The sequence below is a fragment of the Tasmannia lanceolata genome, unplaced genomic scaffold (assembly GCF_043159265.1).
Source record: "Tasmannia lanceolata isolate RefF3 unplaced genomic scaffold, GAP_Taslan_0.1 ptg000002l, whole genome shotgun sequence".
NCBI classification, from domain to species: domain Eukaryota; kingdom Viridiplantae; phylum Streptophyta; class Magnoliopsida; order Canellales; family Winteraceae; genus Tasmannia; species Tasmannia lanceolata.
The window spans coordinates 54,301,568-54,327,326 of record NW_027518679.1 but is presented as its reverse complement, the minus strand read 5'-3'; the positions used below and the strand labels follow the sequence as shown (position 1 = coordinate 54,327,326).

At 41.4% G+C, this 25,759-nt stretch overlaps 3 protein-coding genes and 1 non-coding gene across 5 annotated transcripts; 3 read left to right on the top strand and 1 right to left on the bottom strand.

The window, feature by feature from the left end:
- Positions 1–947: 947 nt before the first annotated feature.
- On the bottom strand, positions 948–4,664 carry LOC143893111 (uncharacterized). Its single transcript, XM_077398079.1, has 4 exons — positions 4,292–4,664; positions 3,763–4,205; positions 3,410–3,673; positions 948–1,139 (listed from the first exon to the last, which is right to left on the bottom strand). Exons 1-4 carry the CDS (start codon positions 4,389–4,391, stop codon positions 948–950), a joined length of 999 nt encoding a protein of 332 aa, XP_077254194.1. The 5' UTR covers positions 4,392–4,664.
- Positions 4,665–8,643: 3,979 nt separating this feature from the next.
- On the top strand, positions 8,644–17,107 carry LOC143886998 (dynamin). 2 transcript variants are annotated; one of them, XM_077391131.1, is made up of 7 exons: positions 8,644–8,904; positions 12,029–12,117; positions 12,235–12,310; positions 13,005–13,054; positions 13,141–13,428; positions 15,434–15,472; positions 16,414–17,107. In XM_077391131.1, the coding sequence occupies exons 1-7, from the start codon at positions 8,805–8,807 to the stop codon at positions 16,600–16,602; spliced, it is 831 nt and encodes a 276-aa protein (XP_077247246.1). In that variant the 5' UTR covers positions 8,644–8,804; the 3' UTR covers positions 16,603–17,107. The 2 variants fall into 2 exon arrangements, with proteins under 2 accessions (XP_077247246.1, XP_077247250.1); XM_077391135.1 differs by lacking the exon at positions 8,644–8,904 and adding an exon at positions 8,921–9,010.
- Positions 17,108–20,823: 3,716 nt separating this feature from the next.
- On the top strand, positions 20,824–23,712 carry LOC143886985 (mavicyanin-like). The gene is made up of 2 exons (XM_077391124.1): positions 20,824–21,049; positions 23,154–23,712. Exons 1-2 carry the CDS (start codon positions 20,896–20,898, stop codon positions 23,567–23,569), a joined length of 570 nt encoding a protein of 189 aa, XP_077247239.1. The 5' UTR covers positions 20,824–20,895; the 3' UTR covers positions 23,570–23,712.
- Positions 23,713–23,758: 46 nt separating this feature from the next.
- On the top strand, positions 23,759–23,830 carry TRNAD-GUC (transfer RNA aspartic acid (anticodon GUC)). Its single transcript has one exon. It is a non-coding gene; the product is annotated as a tRNA-Asp (tRNA).
- Positions 23,831–25,759: the final 1,929 nt, after the last annotated feature.

The following is a 25,759-nucleotide window of genomic DNA, read 5'->3' as shown; positions in this document are numbered from 1 at the left end:
TTCATCTCCAAATCGGCGGAGAGATGCCTGCCTTTTTTCAGTGCGGTTAAGGGCCTCAAAACTGCGCCCTGGACGGAAGAATGCCAGATTGCCTTCGACGAGCTGAAAAGGTATCTGTCCTCCCCGCCATTATTAACAAAGCCGGAGCCAGGTGAGGAATTATTTATATATCTCTCCGTTAGCTCCACGGCACTGGCAGCTGTCCTCGTCCGCGAGGAGCACCGCCAGCAAAAACCAATCTATTATGTCAGCAAGGTTCTTCACGACGCAGAAACAAGGTACCAGCGGGTCGAGAAATTGGCTTACGCGCTGGTAATGGCTGCAAGAAAATTAAGACCGTACTTTCAAGCTCATACTGTAAAGGTCTTGACTGACCAGCCGCTCCGGCAAGTACTCCATCGACCAGATATCTCCGGACGACTTGTGAAATGGGCCGTAGAGCTGAGCGAGTTCGACATCCAGTACGCTCCAAGGCCAGCCATCAAGGCCCAAGTACTGGCAGATTTCGTAGCGGAGTGCACCATCCCCCAGCAAGTCGCCGACCCTGAAACGGTACAACTCCCAGTTGCAGAGAAAGCGGTTCCTGACGAATGCATAGCAGAAACTCAGACAGAAATCTTGCAACCCCTGGCAGAGCAGGACTCCATGACCAGCACACCAACTTGGGAAGTATATGTCGACGGTTCTTCAAATAAAAACGGCTGTGGAGCAGGCCTCATCCTCACTGGGCCTGAGGAGTTCACTGCGGATTATGCTCTGAGATTCGGATTCCGTGCGTCCAACAATGAGGCAGAATATGAAGCCCTCCTTGCCGGAATGAACCTAGCAATTCAGACCGGCGCCCGGAAATTAAAAGCATACTGCGACTCACAGCTGGTAGCAAATCAGATCCAAGGGGTCTACGAAGCCCGAGATGAGCGTATGGTTAAGTATCTTGCTAAGGTTCATCAACTCTCCAGCCGGTTTGCCAGTTTCGAGGTCATCAGAATACCGCGGACAGAAAATGCCAAAGCAGATGTACTGTCGAAGCTGGCTGCTTCTGGATACACCACTCTTGGAAGCATACGTATGGAATTTCTACAAAGATCTAGCATCGAAAGGGAAGCCGCAGATATAATGCAGGTGGAGAACGAGCCGTGCTGGATGGATGAGATCATTCATTACTTACGGGACGCGAAACTTCCCGAAGATAAGAAAGAAGCCCGTAAGGTGATACAGAGAGCCGCCCGATTCTCCCTCAGCGGTGACATTTTGTATAAAAGGTCCTACACTCTCCCGTACCTGAAGTGTCTGGGACCAAGTAACGCCGCGTACGCATTACAAGAGACTCATGAAGGAATCTGCGGAGAACATCTGGGGGGCAAAGCCCTGGCGATCAAGGTACTCCTCAGAGGATTGTATTGGCCCACCATACGACAAGACGCGCTGAATTTGGTTAAAAAGTGCGAGAGGTGCCAGAAGTTCTCCCCCACCATCCACCAGCCTGCTGTGGCGATGGCCCCAATTATCAGTCCACTCCCTTTTGCAGTATGGGGGATGGACATTCTTGGTCCTTTTCCACCGGCTTCCGGAAAGCGCATATTCGTAGTAGTGGCAATCGACTACTTCACCAAGTGGGTGGAGGCAGAACCTCTAGCCCAGATCACTGAGCAGAATATACAGAATTTCTTCCGGAAGGCAGTGGTCTGCAGATTTGGGATTCCCCGTGCCTTAATCACAGATAACGGCAAACAGTTCGACTGCCGGAACTTTCGGAAGTTCTGCTCTGACCTAAAGATTGAACAGAGATTCACTTCGGTTGCTCACCCCCAGACCAATGGGCAAACAGAAGTAACCAATAGGATCTTGCTTCAAGGGATAAAGAAAAGGCTGGATGAAAAGGCTGGCCGATGGGCAGATGAGCTCTACCATGTTCTGTGGGCTTACCGCACCACTCCTCGCACGACGACTGGTGAATCACCATTCAACCTCTCTTTTGGAACTGAAGCCGTGATACCTGTTGATATAGGCACCCCATCTCCCAGAGTCATCAGTTTCCATGAGCAACTGAACAGCGACGGACTCCGCGCCAACCTCGACTTATTAGAAGAAATCCGGGAGGAATCTCGAATCCGGGTCGCCGCTTATAAGCAGAAGATGTCGAATTATCACGACTCCAAAATCCGCCCCAGAGAATTCAGGACAGGGGATCTGGTCCTGAGAAAGGCAGCCGTCTCCCAGCCGACGAAAGTAGGGAAACTTTCCCCAACTTGGGAGGGACCCTATCGAGTGAAGGAAGTTATCCGGCCAGGAAGCTACAGGCTAGAGACACTGGAGGAGCACCTATTACCTCATGCATGGAACTCCAAAAACCTCAGGAAATATTATCAGTAGTCGAATTATCCGGCGTGAAAAGGTGATCTTGTAAATTTGTATATTTGTTATTATGAATAAATAATCTTCTTACAAATTCAGTGTCATTTTTATATCTGGAAACCCAGTTCTTAAACTTGGGTACGCACTGGAAACCCAGTTCGCAAAACTTGGGTACTCACTGGAAACCCAGTTCTTAAACTTGGGTACGCACTGGAAACCCAGTTCATAAAACTTGGGTACGCACTGGAAACCCAGTTCTTAAACTTGGGTACTCACTGGAAACCCAGTTCTTAAACTTGGGTACGCACTGGAAACCCAGTTCACAAAACTTGGGTACTCATTAGAAACCCAGTTCTTAAACTTGGGTACGCACTGGAAACCCAGTTCACAAAACTTAGGTACGCACTGGAAACCCAGTTCACAAAACTTGGGTACTCATTAGAAACCCAGTTCTTAAACTTGGGTACGCACTGGAAACCCAGTTCACAAAACTTGGGTACTCACTGGAAACCCAGTTCTTAAACTTGGGTACGCACTGGAAACCCAGTTCACAAAACTTGGGTACTCACTGGAAACCCAGTTCACAAAACTTGGGTACTTGTTAAAAGACCAGTTCGTCGCAATTCGACCATCAACGGCCTCACTCACAGGTTATCAAAATAAAAAGACAAAGTCAAGCAAATCACTCAGCTGAGAAGTATCAGAGACAGACAAATTTCATTGATCAGAATATGTGGGGCCTCGAGGGCCATTACAAAATTCACTTTAAACATGCTGGTAAAAGCTGTAGGGTCTCAAGGACCATTACAAAAAGAGGTCAAAACAAAGACAAAACAAAAAAAAAAAAAAATCTCTAAGCATCTGGAAGAGAGGTGATGTCAGCAGGAGTATCAGCAGGAGTATCTGGCTCCTCATCAGTAATCTTCGGCCTGGCAGGGAGAGTCATGTTCTGCATCAATAGATTTGGATTGCAGGCCTGGAGCTCCTGGAGGCAGTCGTAGTATCCAAGACTGTAAGCCTCGCTCGACAGGCTGAAAAGTTCAGCCTCCTTTGCCTCTGTGGCCTCTTTTACTGCCTTCTCCTGCCTGTCAGTGGCCCTTCCTCTTTGAGCCTCCATGGCTTCAGCAGCCTTGGCCAGTTTCCTCTTCTCTGCGGCCAGATCTTCTTTTAACATCTTCTTCTCCTCCTCTATTCGCCCAATGCTCGTTTGAAGCTCCTGCACCTCAGCGGCCAACTTTCCGTTCACCTCTTCAGATGAAGTAATGGCTTGGGAGAAGCTCTTACTCTTCTCCTTGAGGTCATTATAGTATAGCAAGATCTGAAGAAAGAACAGAAAGAAACAGGCATCAGTATGGTGAAAGGAAGAAATGGGCAGAAAGTTAGCAAATCAAAGCACTACTTCCTTACCTGGTAAGCGGAGGACAACACAGCCTCCTCTCCTGTAGCTGGCGGCTCGTAAAGGACCTGTTGCTTGTCCTTCTGCAGCAAACACTTGCTCATAAGCTCTGCTGCTACCCGGCTCTCGCCTAAGGCAGTGTCATCCTTCAGAACGGCCCAATTGGGTCGAAAGACTTGCTCACTAATCCCCGCAGGAGGGCGAGCCCCAGAACCGGCTCCGGTAGAAGCACCACCGGACTTAGAAGAGCCACCGCCCTGAGCAAAGGGGCCTACTAGCTTCACCTTAGTCTTGGGCCTCTGGGATGGGGGAGGAATGCCCTGTGACGGGGCCGGACTCCCCAGCACAGTCGCTTTTCTCTTCTGGCGCTCCTGCTGCGCCTGTTGAGCACCTTCTTGTGCCCGCGGTTGAGCTCCCTGCCTGATTTTCTCGACGGTTGATTGTTTCTTCATCTCTGCAAGACAAATGAGCAGCCAACGGTCAGAAGCAAGTATATAAAAAAAAAATAAACAGATTGCATAGACAAGTCTAGCTACATACGTTCTGGAGTCGCGGCACTCACGCCCAGCCCGACCAGAATCGCCTCTTCAGAAAACTCCTTACAACGGATGAGGCCCGATTGCTCAATCTCCTTCCGCATCAAGGCGAATGTTATACTGTCCTCACCTTCGAGGAGCGGCTTTCGACTCAGTTTTGAGGTATCTGGAGTGTCCCACACTAGAGGGACGGACCAGGGCTCACTGGCCTCCTGATCCACAACATAGAAGAATCTGTTCTTCCACGAGTGAATCGACGAAGGAATGCCAGTGATTATCTTCCGTTCAGGGCGCTGGCTAATGTAGATCCAGCCCCCTTCTTTATGCTTCTTCAGGTGTGCACAAGCACGGAACAGTGACAAAGTCACGCTCCTCTCTAACCGACCGTGGATGAGGTATAAAAACCCAACTAATAATCTCCATGAGTTCGGAGCTACCTGGGCCGGGGCTAGTCCGTAGTATCGCAGCACCGCTGAGAAAAAGGGGTGCAACGGAAATCGGAGTCCTGCCCTCAGTGACTCCTCATAAATACAGAGATCCTGGCTCTCGTTGCAGGCTCTGTCTCCCTCTATAGCTGCCCTCAGCTCAAATCTCGGGGGCACACAGTATTTATCCCTGATATCTCCCAGCATAGACCTGGTGAGGTAGTTCTCCTCGACTAGAGCTCGCAAGTTGTATTTTGGATCGGCATCCATCCGCGCTCTAGCGATCACCTCCACGGCCCGGCCAGGAAGGAATGTTGTGGACGCTTCAGCAACGTCGCTCTCAACACTCCCTCCTGCTCGCGGGAGACTGCCAGTCAAGGGTGGAGTGGCATTCAGATCTAAGATCACTTCATCCCTATCCCCTCCGTCGTCACTATCTACAAGGTCTATCCTATCAGACGGACTAGCCAAAAAAGGCTCCTGAGGCATCCTAAACTCCGAAATACTGCTAGTGGAGGACCCCGTACCGGACTCGGAATCGGAAGTACTATCAGACATAGTAAAAGGAAGGGCTGAGAGGAATACCGGTGAGTGGAGCTCTTAAAAGATCTTGGAACGCGACTGCGAGCTACGGGCTGCGAACTGCGATCTGCGATCTGCGGACTGCGAGCTGCGAACTGAGAAGTGGAAACTCCCAGAGCAAGAAGAGAAAAAAGATGAAAGGTAAAAAGTAAAAAGTGAAGGGGGGTAAACCTCCTTATATAGTTTTTCAGAGGCGGTGGGGTAATAAATGCGATGCACGCATCTCGAGGCCATCCGGATTGCGCCACGTGTCCCCTATTTATGACGGACACATTCTCCCACCATCAATACGATCAAGCACGCGCGTAAACATTCACGTCCCAAAGATGGATCTCCGCACTCCGCACTCCGCACTCCGCACTTTGCACTCCGCATTCAGTCCGGAAAAAACCGTACTGGATATAACGCGTTCTCACAAAACGACAAGAATCAGTCCGGTCCGCACCGAACTGGCCGCTAGAAGACAAAATTCAGTCCGGAAAAAACCGTACTGGATATAACGCGTTCTCACAAGACGACAAAAATCAGTCCGGTCCGCACCGAACTGGCCGCTAGAAGACAAAATTCAGTCCGGAAAAAACCGTACTGGATATAACGCGTTCTCACAAGACGACAAAAATCAGTCCGGTCCGCACCGAACTGGCCGCTAGAAGACAAAATTCAGTCCGGAAAAAAACCGTACTGGATATAACACGTTCTCACAAGACGACAAAAATCAGTCCGGTCCGCACCGAACTGGCCGCTAGAAGACAAAATTCAGTCCGGAAAAAACCGTACTGGATATAACGCGTTCTCACAAGACGACAAAAATCAGTCCGGTCCGCACCGAACTGGCCGCTAGAAGACAAAATTCAGTCCGGAAAAAACCGTACTGGATATAACGCGTTCTATGAAGCATTAGGAGCCAGTCCGGTTGAAGCCGTACTCCGGACTGCGAACTCCCAACTCCGGACTCCGGACTGCGAACTCCGGACTGGATATTTGACTCTGTGTTGCGCCAGGAGCCAGTCCGGTTGAAGCCGTACTCCGGACTGCGAACTCCCAACTCCGGACTCCGGACTGGATATTTGACTCTGTGTTGCGCCAGGAGCCAGTCCGGTTGAAGCCGTACTCCGGACTGAGAACTCCCAACTCCGGACTCCGGACTGCGAACTCCGGACTGGATATTTGACTCTGTGTTGCGCCAGGAGCCAGTCCGGTTGAAGCCGTACTCCGGACTGAGAACTCCCAACTCCGGACTCCGGACTGCGAACTCCGGACTGGATATTTGACTCTGTGTTGCGCCAGGAGCCAGTCCGGTTGAAGCCGTACTCCGGACTGCGAACTCCCAACTCCGGACTCCGGACTGCGAACTCCGGACTGGATATTTGACTCTGTGTTGCGCCAGGAGCCAGTCCGGTTGAAGCCGTACTCCGGACGCCGGACTGCGAACTCCGAACTCCGAAATCCGGACTGCGAACTCCGGACTCCGTGCTAAATTCTTCGATTCACCCCCGAACAACGTCTCCCCATCCAGAAAAACGAGTGATCACACTTTCCCAAGTCCTTCAATGACTTGGAAAACTGGGGGGCAACTGATGGGGTGTGAAAACACCAGCCTCTCACAGGCTGCCACCTGTCCCAGAGTAGGTGAGACTCAGCCTCTCACAGGCTGCCACCTGTCCCAGAGTAGGTGAGACTCAGCCTCTCACAGGCTGCCACCTGTTCAGAGTAGGTGAGATCCAGCCTCTCACAGGCTGCCACCTGTCCCAAAGTAGGTGAGACCCAGCCTCTCACAGGCTGCCACCTGTCCCAGAGTAGGTGAGACTCAGCCTCTCACAGGCTGCCACCTGTTCAGAGTAGGTGAGATCCAGCCTCTCACAGGCCGCCACCTGTCCTGGACACCTGTCCAGGACACCTCAACAGATTTTCCCTATAAATAGGGGACTAAAGCTCAGACTGATGGGTAATGCGAAAATCCCTTCTCTCCCTAAACTCTTAAGACATCTCCCCTTCACTCCTGCTCATACTGACTTGAGTGTCGAAGGGCCTGTCCGGAGTAAAACCCGGTCTGGTCTTCTGACCTCGCTTGCCTTGTGCAGGACTAAGCACTCACCGCAGGACTCATACTCAACCTCCCTCGTCGCTCGCTCTCAGCTCTTACGCCACTGCTGTACCTGTTACCGATTTTTGGTCTAACAAAATGAACACGCCAACATCCTGTGAAAGAATACAGGTGAAAGTGCCCTAGATGGGAGAGAGAGACTAAAATGGAAGCTTCAGGGGTCGCTGTGGTACTAGTTCGCTCCTTGGAGAGGGGGTTAGCTCTTTGGAAAATACTGTGGAGAAGACAATGCTAGTTGGAGAAGAAAGTTGGGAGACGTGCTGGATAGAATAAAACGAGTTGTAGAGGTTTGCACTCGTGTCCGATAAAACGACTCAAAATCCAGCCAAACACGTTTTTATATGGGCGCATGTTTATCAAAATATTGGAGCGCTGAAATGGGATCTCGATTCGGTATCAAACCTGGGCCCATTGGGTCACCCAAGAGATGCCCCATGAGACAAATGGTCTCGATTATCAAGCATATGGTCCACTAATGCATTGGATAATGAGATTGTATTACTAGTCAATCTCGTTCACACATTTTACTCAATTATCAAATTGAGATCGTCGTTCATCATATTCCTCAGCAATAACCCTAGCCATTAGATTGATAGCTTGCTCCACATTTAACCAAAAAAAAGTTCGCTGATCCAACGCTTAGAATCATCTGATTCTTGCAAATATCGTAGGTAAGCTTAGATCAAACTTGCGACCTCAAGGTTGGGAAACAAAGCCACAACCATTGAGCTACATGGCTGGGCAAAGCCTATCTGCCTCTTTATTTGTGGATCTATGTCTGCCTCTATATTTGTCGTCCTCTGAGCATGTTGAAAACAAATCGAGACACCCTACATAGAAACCAATATCTCATCTAGCATCTCAAAAAACCTCCAAGGACGAGTGTGTATGTGCCATCTAATTATGTTAAGGGAGTCGCCTTCCACAACAATATCATCCAAGCCTTCTCTTGCGATCAGTCTAATACTTGGGAGAGTTGTCCTCACTTCTGCTTCATTAGAGTCCTTAAAACCAATATGCCCAGATAAGGCCACTTCCTTAGAGTCCATGTGGGCCTTTGTTCATTTAATCTGGCAAATGGGATCTTCCACTTATGGTTTGTAGTTTTCCTTTAAAAATAAGGAAAATTTACAGTTTGTAAAAAAATAAAATAAAAAGTCACAAACAATGACGTTACCAAACACTGGAAATTTCATTTTCGTTTTGGAAAAAAATATCATAAAAAATGACTTTACCAAACACTGGAATATTCATTTTCCAGGAAAAAAAAATTCATCCAAACACCCCGTCGAGAGTGAGGGTTTCATTGTTGCAGCCACGGGAGTGATGGACATGGAAGCTCCTAAAAAGCAATGATCTTTCTTGTAGTAGCTTTTTCTCTGTTATACATTGGAATTTTAGTTTAGATGGAGAATAATCCCTTTACTTTGAAGGTGGGTCAGGTATTTACCGGCTTTGGAATCGGTTGTGGGATTGGTATCGGCGTTGGACGCCCTTTAAACGTAGGTACAATACGTTTCTCCCTTAACTTTCTTTCTGAAAATGAATTTTGGAGGTTTTTTCAAAGGAAAGGATGCTGAAAATCCAGATAAACCAATTACTAATAGCCCAAGTAAACATTCATCTCGTTCTGGGTTGTTTTAATCCTTTCACCCTATTTTTTGTTCTGTTTCTGTTCTTGTTTTCGTTATGATGTATATATGCTTTTGGGTGTTTGTTAGTTATTTCAATTTTGGTTTCATCTTTAAGTTATGCAAGTGATATCGTTGTGTATAGTCTCATAGAAGCAAATACAATGCACTTTGGTGCTTTGAAGATTTTCCTTTTACTAGTACTGATTGTTGTTAATTGATATTATCATCATCATTATTAGCATAGTGGTAGAAGTACGGATTTTTATATTGTTTCCATTAATTTCTGGAGATGGGTAGTTCTGCAATGTCCCCACTTGAGCTGGTGTGTAGTTTTTTTGGGGACGTCTTTCGAGATCTTTAGGTGTCTGATGGTAGGAGCTCTTTAGCCTAAGTACTTCAGAACAGCTGTTTTGGTGGTTTGATATTTCTTTGGTTTGCGTTGTTCTTGTTTTAGTTCTTAATTTTGGCAGCACAAAGGATAAAATAGAAGAATGCACTTTTAGAATATGATAATTGTGTCCTGAGATTTTAAGCTTTCATTCCCTTTGGCACTCTACATAAAGTTTTTAATTACTTCTTCGAAGACATTAAAAAGTAGTATATTGGGATCTTTGATAACTATTGCATATACACAAAATACTATGAACAGAAATGAGAGAAAACATTACTCAAGAGGGGAACAAAGGCCCCAACCAACATGAAAGTCTCAGAAGTTCGTCCTTAGTCGACAATATCATTAGCTTCCATATGGAACTGATGATTGGAGACCTCTTTCATTAACGTCCATATGGAAACGACACTAGGAGACTTCTAATGGAGCACAAGATCCTGAACTGCTTCTGATACATCCCTTTTTTTCATGGTACTTTTCAACATGGCTTACCCATATGATAACAATTATAGTATCTCCATTTGGTGCAAGAGGACCTGAGAAGTAAGCAGGATACCCCCACATTAACCCCATTGTCTTTAGTTGTCAATTTTCCTGTAAAGAAGTCATCGCATATTTCCTTCCATAAACCCCAAATGAGCAACCCTTAAAGGATATGGTACCCTTTTTAGTGAAGAGTGAACACGAAAAACTCAATAGCTTATCCCAGAAAGGTCTAGCAAAATATTCAGAGCCCTTATGGCTCGAAAGTTCTATAGGAAAAATGGTCAATTTTCTTTATACTGGTACAACATGTATTGCATATGAAAAAAAAAGGGCGGCCCAGTGCACGACGCTCTCGCCATTGCGGGGTCTGAGGAGGGCTAGATGTATGAAGCCTTACCCCTGCTTTGCAGAGTGGCTGTTTCCGTGACTCGAACCCGTGACCACCATGTCACAATGGAGCAACCTTACCGTTGCGCCAAGGCTCGCCCTCTACAACATGTATCGCATATGTGATAATAAAATCTTTCTATTGGGAATGACTGATCTACTGGTGAGAATCCTGTCAATACTCAATATTATAATCCAACGAAAGGCCAGTGCAATTTTATAGGTGGGTATACACCACATGAAGCTACTCTTGTGTTAAGCTCCATTTTCACATGATATATCACCATAGAAGGATGTTACAGAGAACATAATTTTACTTTCCCACCTCTAAACTCTTTAGTCACTAGTCACTACCATTTGTTAGAATATAAGTCTCCCTATACAAGCCTGTGACCGGAAGGTCCGGAACGGATGAAAATTATACATTCAAAAGATTGTATCACTTATGCTAAATAGAGGGTATTGTCATATATGTTACTTCTCTAACACTGCCACTCAAGATCATGTGGACTCCAATACATATGTAACTTGTCCGCATGAAAAAGATGATGATCACTAGTTAGCCCTTTTGTGAAGATGTATGTGGCTCGATCTTTGCTCTAGATAAATAATGGACATATTTCTCCACTTTCTACCTTTTCTCTTATAAATATTGCGATATTCTATCTTTGCATTTCGTACTGGCATGAAACATTGGGTTCTAAGATAATTTTATTGCACTCTGATTATCAAAATAAAGAGAAGTGGAAGAGTTAGGCATATGGGGATCTATTATAGAAGATGCTTCACCCATGTTTACTCTACAGCGGGTCTCTTATATAGAAAATATAGTCATTTTTCCTTTTTCCTCGTTAAAATAAAGAAATATAGGGTTTGAAGAGAGTGGTAGTTTTATGATTTGAGAGGAGAATGTAAGATTAGGTTTTGAGATTGAGAAAAAGGATCTAGGCTTTGAGTTTGAGAAGGGATCCAAGGTTTTGCAAGAATAGGGAAGAGAATCCAATGAGAATATTTAAGAAAAAGCAAAGAGAAATGGAAGATATTAGACATACCTTGATGTGTTCAATCTTGAGGTTAACCTTATCTGTTAGCATGAAAAAACTACCTTGATCAAGAATTGAAAATGTCAAGAGAGTGGAAAAGGAAAAACGTAAGGGAGCAAGTAGAGTAAAATAGATTAAAATGTGATTTACAATGGTATTTATACTAATACAATATAGTTGACCATTATACCCTTAATAGAATGTATTATCATACAAGTAATATATTTTACTTCTCCAACCATGGAAATTTCATTTCTCGTTAAAAAAGCATGTTTTGAATAGCTAGATGTGGATCATAGGCACAGGTGAATAAACTGACATTAACTATATCTTATGAGTTATGAGTTATGACTACCTCTTTGAAGGCATGAGCTTGATCCCTTTAAATATATACACAAATTAGATCACTTTAAATCTATACACAGATTATTGCTTACATTATTAAATATTACACTGTGCTTTTCTTCCATGGATAGTCAGGTGTAATATATAGTTCCAAGGTTCCTATCTTCCTTGTATTCATTAGAGCGGATCCAGATCCATAAAAAGGTCACAAAAAAATCAATGCCATGATTCGCCTCTATCATTCTTGTTGAATTTGAATTCTAAGATTACTTACTCTCATCTTGTGGTGTTTTTTATGGTTATTTTCTTGCCCAGAAAGTGTAGAATTAACACTTGCAAAACAGGTGCAATACCGGCCCTACAACAAGTTTTGAGTGCCGCCAGAGGTGCAACAGATGCTTTTTCCGGTGCTGGGACGCATTTGAATAACTCTGTAAGTGCTTGGTTTGTGATACCATTTTTGTGTAGTTATTACTTATTTTGTTCTATATCTGGTTCTTGTACCTTAAATGTTAGCATGCCCCTTTTGTCTTCTACTTTTGCCCGTCAGTTAAGAAGGTTCGGAGTGAAGAGCGTTGAAGCAGGCATTGGATGTGGAGTTGGTGTTGGTCATGGTTTTGGCGTCGGTATGTGTCGTATTGGATCTATTGTGTGTTAAACATAGATGGAGCTTGAGTTTTGATAATTTTGTAGTATTATATTGAATCCCATACACGATAACATGCTAACAATGTGGTTATGTTACCTAATTTACATGTTCACACACATGCACATCAATGTATGGGAAGCCACATCAGTTGATAGAGAACATCATGGTTTGAAATTTTGGCCAAGACCGACATCAAAAGTACCTGAATCAAAAATTTCGTCAAAATTTCCAAGATTTCTACCGAAATGTTAAAAATTTCCACTTAAATTTTAAGATTTCCACTGAAATTGCCGAAATTTCAAGTTTCAATTTCAGCTGAAACTGAAAATTTTCGGTTTCGGTTGTGGCCGAAACAGACACTGAAACCGACATTTAAAACCTTAGAGAACACTGATTAACAATGAACCAAGAGGTTATTCATAGAAGTTATGGTTGAAACATAATACCAGTGAACTGTGTTCACGGAGTTTCATTGACTATGTTTAAATAGATTATGTACTGTGTGCACTGATACCTGCATTTTCACGATAACAATGAATTCACATCACATGCATGCATGTTAGTGCCATACATACATGTACCAGAACTATTCACAAACAGAGCAATTTACATCACAAAAATCACAACAATTGCTAATAGGGATCTAAAGTATTAATCTTTTTTCATAACAGGCCTTGCTGCAAAGCCTGGAGTGGTGCAAAAGATTCAATCTGGTTTTGTGGTATGTTTGATTTCTTTATTATGTTTTATACTCTAAAACATGGTTTTCTCTCTATTTCTTTAAACTTATTCCGTCGTATTTGCTAGCAAACTATGGCGAAGATGATGATGAAGCTAGGAATCGTGCCCGGCTTATCTGGTGTCCAGAGTGTCATTCCTGGGTCCTTGCAAGGCGGCTTGCAAATGATTACTTCTGAGCGAAATGTGCAAACCCAAATTGGAAATATCTTGCAGTTGGGATCTAAAACTACCGAAAGTGCATCAAAAATGGTTCCATCGGGAACTGCCATTGGCAGTCGCTCTGAAAAGGTTATCAGCAGTTTCTTACAGAATCCAATCTTGAAAATCAAAGAGGAAACAGAGCGTAATGAATTGGTATGTACTTCATGTGGTGACAATATCATGTTAATTTCCTACACATTATTTAATTTTATGGTTTTGTGAATCACTAGACAGAAAGGCATAATAAATCAAGCAAAACAGTACAATAGAAAATTTGGTATGTAATCATTCTCAAAAGTTGAGAATGATTACAGACCCCCATTGGCTGGAGCCTCGCGCACTGGGCTGCCCTTTTTTAATCATTTTCAAAAGTTGTTTTTGTCATAGGCATTGCATATCTCATTACCAAAATATAGGGATTCATTTAATATTATTTTCGCACCAGTTTCAAGAAATAGAACTGCCTTTTGTTTCTGTTGTCTGTAGATTTCATTCATAACAAAATTGATTTGCAATTAATATCTGCTTGCCTGATTGCATTACCATTTGAATAGGAATTCATGGGATGAAGCATGTTTTTTATTTTATATATTTTTCAGTTGCATCTTTTCAGGTGGTGAAAAGGAACAATGGAACTTACACGTTCATTCCATTCCATGTTCTCATCTGCTTTTTGTAGGACCTTTTTCCCGCCACACACAAGGTGCAACCCGTGGTTGTCTTTTTATTTTTGTGCCTAGTTCGTTAGTGAAGTCTCCTTAATCTAAGGATATCATGGAGTTATTGGCATATTAGGGAAACCTCTCCTTGTCTAGAGGTCTTTTTCAATCTTAATTCGGTTCACTTTTACCGTAGGGCGTAGCATGTTCCCTAGTATACATGTCTTTATATTGATGGTACTAAACATGCTTAGAGGCTTTCACTAAATTTGGTCTCTACTTTCTACTACATATTGATGGAGTCTTGTTTGTTAAATCTCATTTTATGCCTTTGTGGTAGTTGCCCCATCCTCTTCTTGTTTTCCTAATATTTGGAAATCCATGGTGTCCCCAAGAGCCATCACTTTTCTTTGTGTGATGCACAGTAATATTTTCTCCCACGACCATTTAGCTCAATGCAATGACTAGGTGGATTGCTGCTTTTGCATCCCTCTAGGAGATTCTTGTGAGCATATATTTACTCACTGGGTGGTTCAAGTGTGTAGTCATTTCTTCAATCTATACAAAGTTCTCTCTTGTGCGCCAGATTGGTTATCTATAAGATTGCCATGGTCTGGTGGCGCAAAACTATAGGTATTAAGCAGATTTCTTGTCTGTGGAATATTATTCTCCTCCACCATCTGGATTATCTGGATTCTGGAAATAGCGTAACTACTACATTTTTTTATAGTAAAGGAATAGCTTGGGTTGTGTTATCAGTTGGATTATCGTGAAAGTCTCAGATGCCACCCTTTTGCTAAGTTTTCTGTATAGTAGATTATCAAAGACTGGATTGCTGTCAATATTGACTACTCCCCCCAAACCGCAGTGTGATTGTATGGAGTTGCTCATCCCAATGGATAGAATGATTAAGCTAAATTTCTATGGAGACATTAAAGTTGAGTATTGATATCCATCCAGATGACCTTGGGTAGCTGGATATCATGGCTTTTGCACCTTTCTGATTGGCTGTTAGAGGCGGTTACAATTCCCCAGAATCTATCAACAGCCGATCAAAAGAATTATAAAGAATTGTAAAATAAGAAGAGTACCGTAATCAAAAGAAGGGGTGTGGATAGAATCTGTCATATGTGAAATAAAATTAATTTAGTATTAAATACCAATACTTTTAGAACATAAATTTCACAAACAAGAAATGCTTGTATAAATACCAATACGTTTAGAACATAAAATATTCTCTCCCGCCCCCCCCACCCCCGGGGCGAGAATTTAGAGCTGCATACCCTGGATGACAAGGGATAGTGACAACAGAGGATAGTTATTTCATTTTTAAGATTTTGGTTTAGCTTGTGTACTGGTATTTTCATGATGAGCTCAAAAAATACATTGATCAGGGAGCCCATTTCTCTCTTCACATTGTAATTTTGGATAAACATTGTATTTCAGCAAATATGTACCTTTCTAGAAACATGAACTTGACTTGCTCTTTTCATTTGTAGGCTGGACAGTTGCTGTCAGAAAACAATGTGCTTCAAATGGTAAGAGTTTTCATCACTAGTATATCTCTGTTGTAATTGAAATAAATTTAGTTGGTAGTACTTAATTTGGATATACACAAGATAGTTGTTAGCAATACTGCACACAATTCTGCCTTCACGATTTCTGTGGGGTTGCTCATGGATCCATTTTCTTTTTGTTATTAAAGGTTCATATTTTGGCTTTATATACAAGGTATGAAACTTCAAAGATTTGGGCAAAGTTGTGCCTACTTCTCAAGGCTTGTTTAATGACCACTTTTTAAAAACTTCCCGAGTCAAACTCCCTTTTACTGTGGTTGGGTACTTGGGTTGTTGTCCGAGTCTAAGTTTTGCCCTATCAAGTCAATCAAAACTCCTTTGACTCACCTGAGTCAAATCCTTTTACATTGGCCTAGTTTTTCTTTATTTTTTTTACAATTTCAAGTTTTATAATACTGCATTTGACGTGCCGTTTATCATCTGATTTCTGCTGAAAATCCAAAACATGGAATGCCTGCTTTTTTTCCAGAGATGTGCGAACACATGAAACACCTTTTATCCACAATGATCCTCTTCATTTCTTCCTTCCACAAACTTACGCTGAACTCCTACTTTTATGTTACCGCTTTATTGTGAAGTCTTTACACCAATGTTATCTTTGAAATTAAACATGGGTTTACCATTCCCATAGGCTCTTTGTTGCAACTTGAGGTTGTGGTTTCATTCCCGCCTTACCTACAGAAAGGGGGGAAATGAAGGGACAAAAATCATGAGTTCCAACAATTAAAATGCTGACAAAATTTCCGCCTTAATGGGGGCCAAGACATATTTTCATTAGTTCTATAGGTACTTTCTGCAATTTCCATTTCTTTTACCATTCCACTTTTTGCATGTGTCTTACACAAAACTGTACTTGTTTCGCTATGGTCCATTCTTATTGAAGTTTCTCCATGCATTTTCAGCTGTTGAAACACCAAAAAGTCATTGAAGAGCTGATGGAGGAGAATGAGAAACTGCGTAGGGTACTTGTGGAAGACCTGAAAGTGTTACCAAGCAAGCTTGAAGTCAGCAATGATAGTAGAACTAAATTTAGTAACCCATGTTCTGATTGCTTTGAATGTCAGAGAAGACGAAGAAAACCTGCACGGTGACGCAGATTTAAGACCCACACTCGCATTTAGGAGTTCCTGTCAAAATTCAACCTGATACTAGCTTGAAGTTCTTGATTTAAGAGGCACTTGCACTGCTTCATAGGCAGAAAGACTGCAATCAGCAAAAGCAAGCATGTCATGGTTAAAATTCAGTTCTTCCAGTCTCTTTATAGTGGCTGAGTAGATCAGGTTTGTTTGCTTTATATTTGATTCTATTCTTTTTTCACTTCAATCAGAAAAGTTGGCAGTGCAGTTCATTTTTATTGAGAGGCTAAGCTCGATTCAGGGCGGGTTGGGTGAACAAAAAATTTATCAAATTAGGGCTACATCAACCCAAAAAAAGGAAAAAATATGGTGCTATAAGTATGCGTTGATTTGAGAAGAGAAGGTGAAAGGCATTGGCAAAATTGCATTCTTGTTTGTAATTTTATTTGTTCCAAATTACATGGGGAGATTTATGTAAATCACGTTCTAACATAAGATGAATAATTTTATTTAGTCAAAACTACATTGTTAGCTTCATTTAAATCATTTTCTAACATAGGATGAGAAATGCACACCCATTTTAATCATGACTGCGTCCCTGTAGTGGTTATATACCTATTGGACATTTCTCTATCATGAAACCACTTAGGGGAGAATGCTACAATGAGGCACACCCACTACAGCATAGTGAATGATCAGGTGATTGGCATTGATTCTTCTGCCACAGGATATCCAAAGCAAGATCTGTAGAATGGATGGTTCAGATCTATCAAAGGTGGGTCTTACAATGAGGTCGTGCCCCACTTAAACATTCCTCAACCACTAGAAGAGGGTGTTCCAAGTAAACAAAGGGGATCAATATTACATATTGTATTTAATCAGATAAAATTAATCTTATGCAAAATAGAGTACTAAGGCCTTATTTATTTTGGATTTTGTGAACCGATTGTGACTTCAAAACTGATTATAGGACTCAAAAATCCAAAACATACAGTGCCTAAAAATAATTCATTTGTTACAAATCCCATTTAGAATAGAATCTCACTGAGCTGCCCACATATTGCTCATCTACTTACAAAAACAACTGATAAATTTTTTTGGTGGACCAGATAGTATCAAACCCATGTGGCTGTAACATTTCCAAACTTGCAGTTTACTTATTCCTAACCACTAATATAAATTGAGATGCCTTGCATGCATTAGAAAAATATAAAAAAGGCAAACGAATATGAATCGTTTTATTGATAATATCTCTGTAGTAGGTTCTGTTTACGTTTTTATTTTTAGTAGGTATGTTAACTTACCAACTTCTCCAAAAGCTTAAGCTGTTGGAGAAAGATGTTATTTATCTTTTATACTTTAACACTCCCCTCATGTGTGGCCCACTTGGCAAACACATGGCACATGTGGTCCCACTTTGGGCTGACCATTGCATGTGGATTTTCGCTATCCGGGTTTGAACTCGAGACCTTTGACTCTGATACTATGTTAACTTACCAACTTCTTCAAAAGCTTAAGCTGATGGAGAAAGGCGTTATTTATCTTTTTTAACACCCACTCGCACGTGTGGCCCACTTGGCAAACACGTGGCATATGTGGTCCCACTTTAGGCCAACCATCACATGTGGATTTTTGCTATCCATGAGGTTTGAACTAGAGATCTTTGGCTTTGATACCATGTTAACTTACCAACTTCTCCAGAAGCTTAAGCTGTTGGAGAAAGGCGTTATTTATCTTTTATACTTTAACAAGGTAAGCATAAACGATTTTTGTCCGGAAAAAATTAGGTGAATGATTATATATATGTTCATGAATGAACATTATTCAAAGCAAGGTGAGAAATGATCGAGAATTATCAAAGAACAGAATCTTTGCACTGTCATTAATGTCTATTTCGAGGACCAAACACCTCATACTTTATCTCACTCAGTGCCCAACAATCATCTTATTTATTGCTATTTATTTGTACGAGTAGAAAGAGCATGTCCAACTATGCTTACCTAATCTCTGCAAGGTTAGGTGACATATGATAGATAATGTTAAAAATAAGGAGTGCCGATATCATTTCCCTAAAAAAGAGTGGAAATGCTGGAAAGACATGTGGAAATATCATTTCTCATATATGAATATTTCCAAATAATTTTTAATGGTATTCAAAAGGGGGCTCTCAAGCAGCAGGTTGTTGCTCCTCAATATTATATACATAGAACTTAATACACGCAGTGTGAAAGAAAGGCATATTCATCATCTACTCCGTTCAACCAACGTTGTCTGTTGCCTCTTTTGTTTGTTATTACTACCTAACCAAACCTCATGCCGCTCGAGCCACCGCCCTTCACAGCCTCATCTCGCCAAAAAATGAAACAAAAAGAAAGATAAATAATCCCATATCACAATACAGAGTTTTTATATAGTGTAAATGGTTTTAAATTTCGACCGAAATTTCGGATTTTGGCCGTAATTTCATTTTTCCCCGAAATTTCACCCAAAATTTTTATTTTTTTAATTATTTTAATATTTTACACTTCTTATTGTTTCGCGAAATTTCGGCCAAAATTTTGTTTTTCAAGGGATCCAAAACCGGTACCGAAACCGAAATTTCAAACCATGAGTGAAAGCCCTTATAGTCCCATATTTTTCAAAAGGTACTGTATGGACCACACTATAGGATTAACCAAACCTTCCATGTGATGGGCCACGGTGTAAATATGTTGTGCCCGGGAGGATCATCCTATGGAAATGATTTTTGGGGCACAACCTATTTACTCTGTGTTCCATCAAATGGACGGTTTGGATCATCTTATGATGTGGTCTGTACAGTACTTTTTAAAAAAATACGGGACAGTAGGGCTTACACCATATAAAATCTCCACAATACAATGCATACGTGCCACATTTATGTTTGGGAGAGCATGGCATGCCTGAAGCAGTTTTATGCACTCATCTTGTTTAAGGGTGTCCGATGGATCCAAAGGATTTCAAGGTTAATGGACAGGATTTGGCAAGTTGGATTCGACTGTGCCCATTGGATCCAAATCCTAAGATACAGAAGTATTTTGGATGGTGACGCCGTGAAGGAAGCAGTAGAAATAATGAAGAAAATCACTGTCTTCAACCTTGAAAAATGGGGCCCTTGAATCCACAAGGAAAAGATAACTAAAATTTACTAAACAATGAAGTTTTATTGATAATAATCAAAAGAAGCCCATTACAATTCATTCACAATCCTTAAATAAACTTGAAATACTCCTAATCCAACTCTATTTGCATACGTAGTAAAAATGATAATTAGTTTCTTAAAATAATAAAATTCGACGCAACAATAAGTAAGAGATAAAAAAAAAACTTATTAAAATCCCTACTCAAAATTACAAACAACATTTTATTTTCATTTTTCACAGCTTTTGGTTTCACTGATGATTCTTCTCACTTCTCCTCTAACCCTAAGTCCTAATTCAGACCGATGAAGAATCTAATAACCAAGACATAGATGTATCCCATATTCGAAGTGGATCCCTTGACAACCCTAATCTTATTTTCCTAGGACCTCACTCCACTTAAAATAAAGACCTGATGCTATGGGAAACTTGACTTGGGCCCACACACATAATGTTAGAATGATCTGAATTCATCATCAAATGGCCTCAATTTCAAGATGGCATAAACTTGAAATTTTCTAAAGGATTCATTAGCCGACCCCAACTAGTTTGGGTCAAAGGCTTAGTTGAGTTGAGTATAAACGTGAAAATAGCTGGTCGAGCAAATGTGGAACATCTGCAAGCCATAATATTGATTGGATTTCTAGAATTGATTTTGTGAGTCCATAACTAATTATTGGATGCAAAAATAAACAATTTTGAGTCCAAAATTTTGAGTCCAATATTTTTGCTTCCAATAATCAGTTTTGGACTCAAAATTACTCCAAATCCAAATTTTGGAAGTCATTAACTATATTATTTTCTAGAAGCATTATTTGCAAATAGTCATATTTATCTACAAAATTCTTTGCATATAAGATCACATGCAACTAATCTTTTGAGGTATCCAAAGAGGCCCCAACTCTCCAAGGCATCAAAATTTCAATAGATTAGGTAGACAAAGGAAGGTGTCTAGGGTGGCTGAATAAAATAAAAGATGATAAATCAACAAAACAAAGAAGATTTGGAAGAGACTTCTTCTATCTCCTAATAAACTATTCCCAAGTTCCCTTACTATCTGGCTATATAACAAGGCATCACCCATCACCTTCTTCCAAAACATTTATCTTAGCAGCTTCATTTTTTTTTCCTTTATTGTGCATTAAAGGACATGGCCGGAGCAACTGCTCTCCTTATCTTTCTGTTTGCCATTCCGGCAACTTATGCCGCCAATTATATAGTCGGCGACTCCGCCGGCTGGGGTACGGGCGTTAACTACAACAATTGGGCTTCCGGCAAGACCTTTAATGTCGGTGATTCACTCTGTAAGTTTAATTAAAGGCTCACATTCTAGAAATTGAAACATGAGAATGTTGGGTTCCTGATAAAATAATGCACCACCCAAAAATGGTTAGTTTTAATTTTGTGAAACAACCAATTAGTCCAAGAGCTTAAGCCCTCACATGTGGCCCCTCTTTTTTGGGGGATGGTTAGCCATACATGAGGCCCCTCTTTTGGGCTGGCCTTACGTGTGGATTCTTAATATCAAGGTTTGTGGGGTTCTGAACCTAGGACCTGCAGTGAGGCAATTGCTCCAATACCATGTAAGACAACCAATTACTCCAAAAGCTTAAGTTGACAGAGATAATGTTATTTAATCATTTATACTTTTAACAAATTTGTGTCACACACACACACATATATATATATATATATATATATATATATATATATATATGAATTAGTCTTAATTTATATAAATTTATATGTAACTGAATAAATGTAAAATCTTCATAATACCCATCTAGTCATTACCACAAGAAGGTGCAAGAGTGACATTCGTCCCATTATCAAAACATGGCCGCATGGATACAAGTAGCCTTTATTAATTAAACAAATTTCTTTTCCTTCAAAAAATATAGATTTCTTCCTTCCCTTCTTATCCCCTTTATTTCTCACAAAACCACTTTTCGTTCTCTTCAAATCATTTTTGTTTCTTAATCATTTACTTCGTTCTCTTCAAACCTGCCATCGTACCTCTTGAAACACGACTCCATTTCATACGTGAAGGACATTTTTTTTCTGAATTTTCTACTTGTAAACAACAGTTTCCTAAAGAAGATTTTCCCCTCACGTGTGACCCCTCTTTTTTGGGTTTGCCTTACACGTAAATTTTTAATATCAAAGAGTTGTTAGGTTTTGAACCCAGACCCTGTAATACCATGTGAAACAACCAATTACTCCAAAAGCTTAAGTTGTTAGAGTTAAAGTTATTCAGCCCTTGTTAGTTTAGGATTATTACAACCGATTGTGAGTGCCAAACTTATTATTGGACTAAACTTACGATTAAATTTGAGTCCAATAATCGGTTTAGCACTCACAATCGGTTGTCATAATCTTAAACAGGGCCTCAATCCTTTATTCTTTAACACCTTGATTCCTAACACCACTATAAATGAAATAAGAGAAGTCATGCAGAGAGAGAAGAGAGAAGAAAAGGGTTGGATAAAGTCAAATAACCACCCAAACCTGCCAAGCATCTCGCTCGTATAAAATCGTGGGTTGGTATTGATCAGTTTATACTTATAATAATATTCATTCACATTATAACATGAAAATTGGCCCACCCGGCCATATCACCCTAATTAGTTGAACAAATATGGAGTACTTGCCATGTTCTCAATAACTTTATTTTGAACCCATCTTCTCTTCTTTTAACTACTTGAAATTCAAAAAGAAAAATGCTAAAAAGACAATCACATTTATCTACTTTCCTAATGGCTACTTTTTGGCCCCGGCCATGTCCTTTGATCTTACCGAGACCCCACCTCGATCGGATGATGCTAGCCCTTTGATATATTATCACTTCTTTCCTTGGAGGAAAATAATATGAAGACTCACTTGTGTTAGCTTGTCCCTAACAGTCCAGCTAAAATGGTGCTCCATTCTAAAAATAAAAACTAAGGTGGTTAATGACCAAATTAAAACCCCATGATGGGCTATTCTGTTCATTTTAGTAGAGCAAAAATTTTTACCCAACAATCGAAGCTGTCACTTTGATCTTATAAAAAAGATAGGTACACCAGGGAAATCAGCCTTTCACTTTAATACAGGCTGAGATTGAAAGACATATTTTCTAGTGAGATGAATCTCAGCCCTTCACTTTAAAATGAAAGGGTGATTTCAATGTGGGGCACTTGGTCGCGATAGAGGTGAAACAACCTCATACTTATATCACAAAAATGGTCATTAATGTTTTGTAAAGGTAAGCCGGTAACAGAGAGGGCTGTTAGAAAGCTCCCTCACAAGGGTGTGTCTTCCTAGTCTTCAATGAGCCGAGAGGCCCAAGCATGGCTGGGACGGATTACAAGCCCATTAGCATTCCTAAATCTCCTTGTGATAACAAATCTATGATCCTTGGAACTACAGTATTTTCATACGGCGGGTTACATACGGTAGACGAAGTGAGCGCCTCTGACTACAGCAGTTGCAACTCCGGCAGTGCGATCAACAGTTACAACGACGGAAACACAAACATAACTCTTTCGACACCGGGCCCACATTACTTCATATGTCAAACTCCTGGCCACTGTGGGGGAGGAATGAAGCTACAAGTCGCAGTGACTTCTGGGAGCAGCTCTACACCCACGCCGGTGACTCCATCTACACCTACTCCGACCGGTTCATCAACTCCGACTACTCCGACAGTCGGAAGCTCTCCTGCAACTAGGACTCCGAGTTCTTTGTCTCCTACTCCTCCATCTCTGAGTGGAGCCAATGATATGAATAGTCTGTTTCTTGGAGCTCCAATCTTGCTGGCAGCTTTGCTTGCAATTATGGGCTAAGGAAGAGGCAGTGCTTGTTGTGGTGTTTTGCGCTATCATTAATGTTTTTTATTTCAGGTTTGTGAATTTTGTTGTTTGTTGCACTTCCATGTAACATTGTTTATTTGATGATAAACGTAGGAGGTTTTTTTCCCAACATATAATTTGTAATAAAGTATATTAAAATTGTGGAGATGGAATTTCAACAAAGTCGTTGTAGTATAGTGGTGAGTATTCCCGCCTGTCACGCGGGTGACCCGGGTTCGATCCCCGGCAGCGGCGTAGCTTTTTTTCTATTTTTTATTTGTTACTAGTAGGATGGTAGCCGTTAGGATCAATCCCCGCCGTCCAAGTTGGTTTCACATAGAAGTGAGTTTTGGTAATCTCGTTGATCTAGTGGAGCAATTTGAGGAAATCACTTGTAAATGACGCCTGCTTGATAATTGGTCGTGGCAGGTGGGCCCAACTTGTGTACTCCATCTTGCCCCATTATTTTCTTTTTTCAGGTTGGTAGGACCCTCATTGGGATTGTTGGTCTGTACCTTTCCAAATACTTTCGGATCTACTTTTTGAGTTGAGGTCACGATCCATTTCGAATTGGACCGTTGGATTGTCCTAGGTCCTACTTGTGTCTTGAATTGGACCGTAGGATCATCCTAGGCCCTACTTATGTTGTATACAGTTAGGACAGAGTTGAGAGAGGATCATACTACATTTAATCTTGATTTCTATTAATCCAAACTACTTTCCTAATCACTCTAGGTTACCTCTTCTAATCTACTTGCCTAATCAACCACCAAGACAATTCAACAGTGAGATCTCTCACACTCTAATAGTCCAAACTTGACAATGGATCGTTGTTGATCTTGGTTTGACCTGGAAGTGGTTAGAGGGCAGTGGCAATATCATTGGTGTGTGAAGATGATTTTAACGTCATGAAATTCATTGATGGATGTGACGGGTGTGTGAGGATATCGCCTAACATGGTGTCCTTCTCAGAGTTTGTTAGTAGAAACACCTTGGTGGACTTGCATTTGTCTGGGGAGCACGTTATATGTGGGCTAAGAACCATAGCAGAAGCAGATTGGACCACTTGTTTGCCTGGTTTGAATGGGCCTTCATCCCCTTTTCCACTTTGAGTTAGGTTAGTTGGAGGAGCCCAAGATGATTGAGTGGCTTTCTGATTGGTGGAAAGAGACTTGGTCCTATGGCTCGGAAGATGTCGATTGGGCAGACGCCGAGATTTGTTAAAGACAAACTTAGGAGGTCGCCTCGATAAGAGAAAGATCTCGCTAGTAAGAGGAAAGCTGATATTCAGTAGGAATGTTAGGGCCTGTTTGGATACCTCAGATATTGTATTTGGATTTGGAGTTGTGTTTTGAATACAAAATAAATAGATCCGGCAGCTCATGTTGAGGGAGAGAGAGAGAGGGAAGGGGCTACTTCCTATTGGAGGGGAGAGGTTGAGAAGCAAAGAGGGTGAAGGAAACTGCCAAATCTGTGGATTTTCAATTTCTTATTTGCACAGCTAATTTGGAAATCTGATTTTTTTTACTGTCAGTTGCTGAATTGGAAATCCAAGAATTTGATCAGATCCAAATTACAATGCAAAAAGGGCTGCAAATGTGAGAAATCCAAATCAAAATATTCTCTGCATCCAAACGGGCCCTTAAGGAATTGGATGGCAAAGATGTTGGCCCCTTTTCGGAAGGGTAGACGATCATGAGATTGAATTATAAGGATTATAATAGGATAGCGCTATAAGAAGATTTTGTCTTGTTTCTTCCAAGTGTGTTTGGAAATTCTGAAAAGGGGCCTTGATGGTCATATTTGAGGCCTTTTCATTTTGTCTTGCTTTATTATTCCAAGTGGGTTGGAAAACTGTGAAAAGCGACTTGATGGACATGTTCAAGGCTTTGAGCTTTCATGGGGACTTGATTTTGGACAATAGCATGGATGTGTCCTACGTCACTAATATTCCCAAAGATGGGGTTGACCATCTATCAGATCTTTCCTATTAGCTTGAGCCTAGGTGGATGGTGTTTACAAATTATTGGCTAAGGCCGACATGGTAAAAAAAAAGTTTAGAAAAAGTTATATTGCAGAATGAAAGAACTCACATTGTATCAATTCAACACTACAGACTTGTCCATCAATCCTTTTAAGGACAGCCTTCCATCACACAAACAGTAAGCCAATATAGATGGGAGT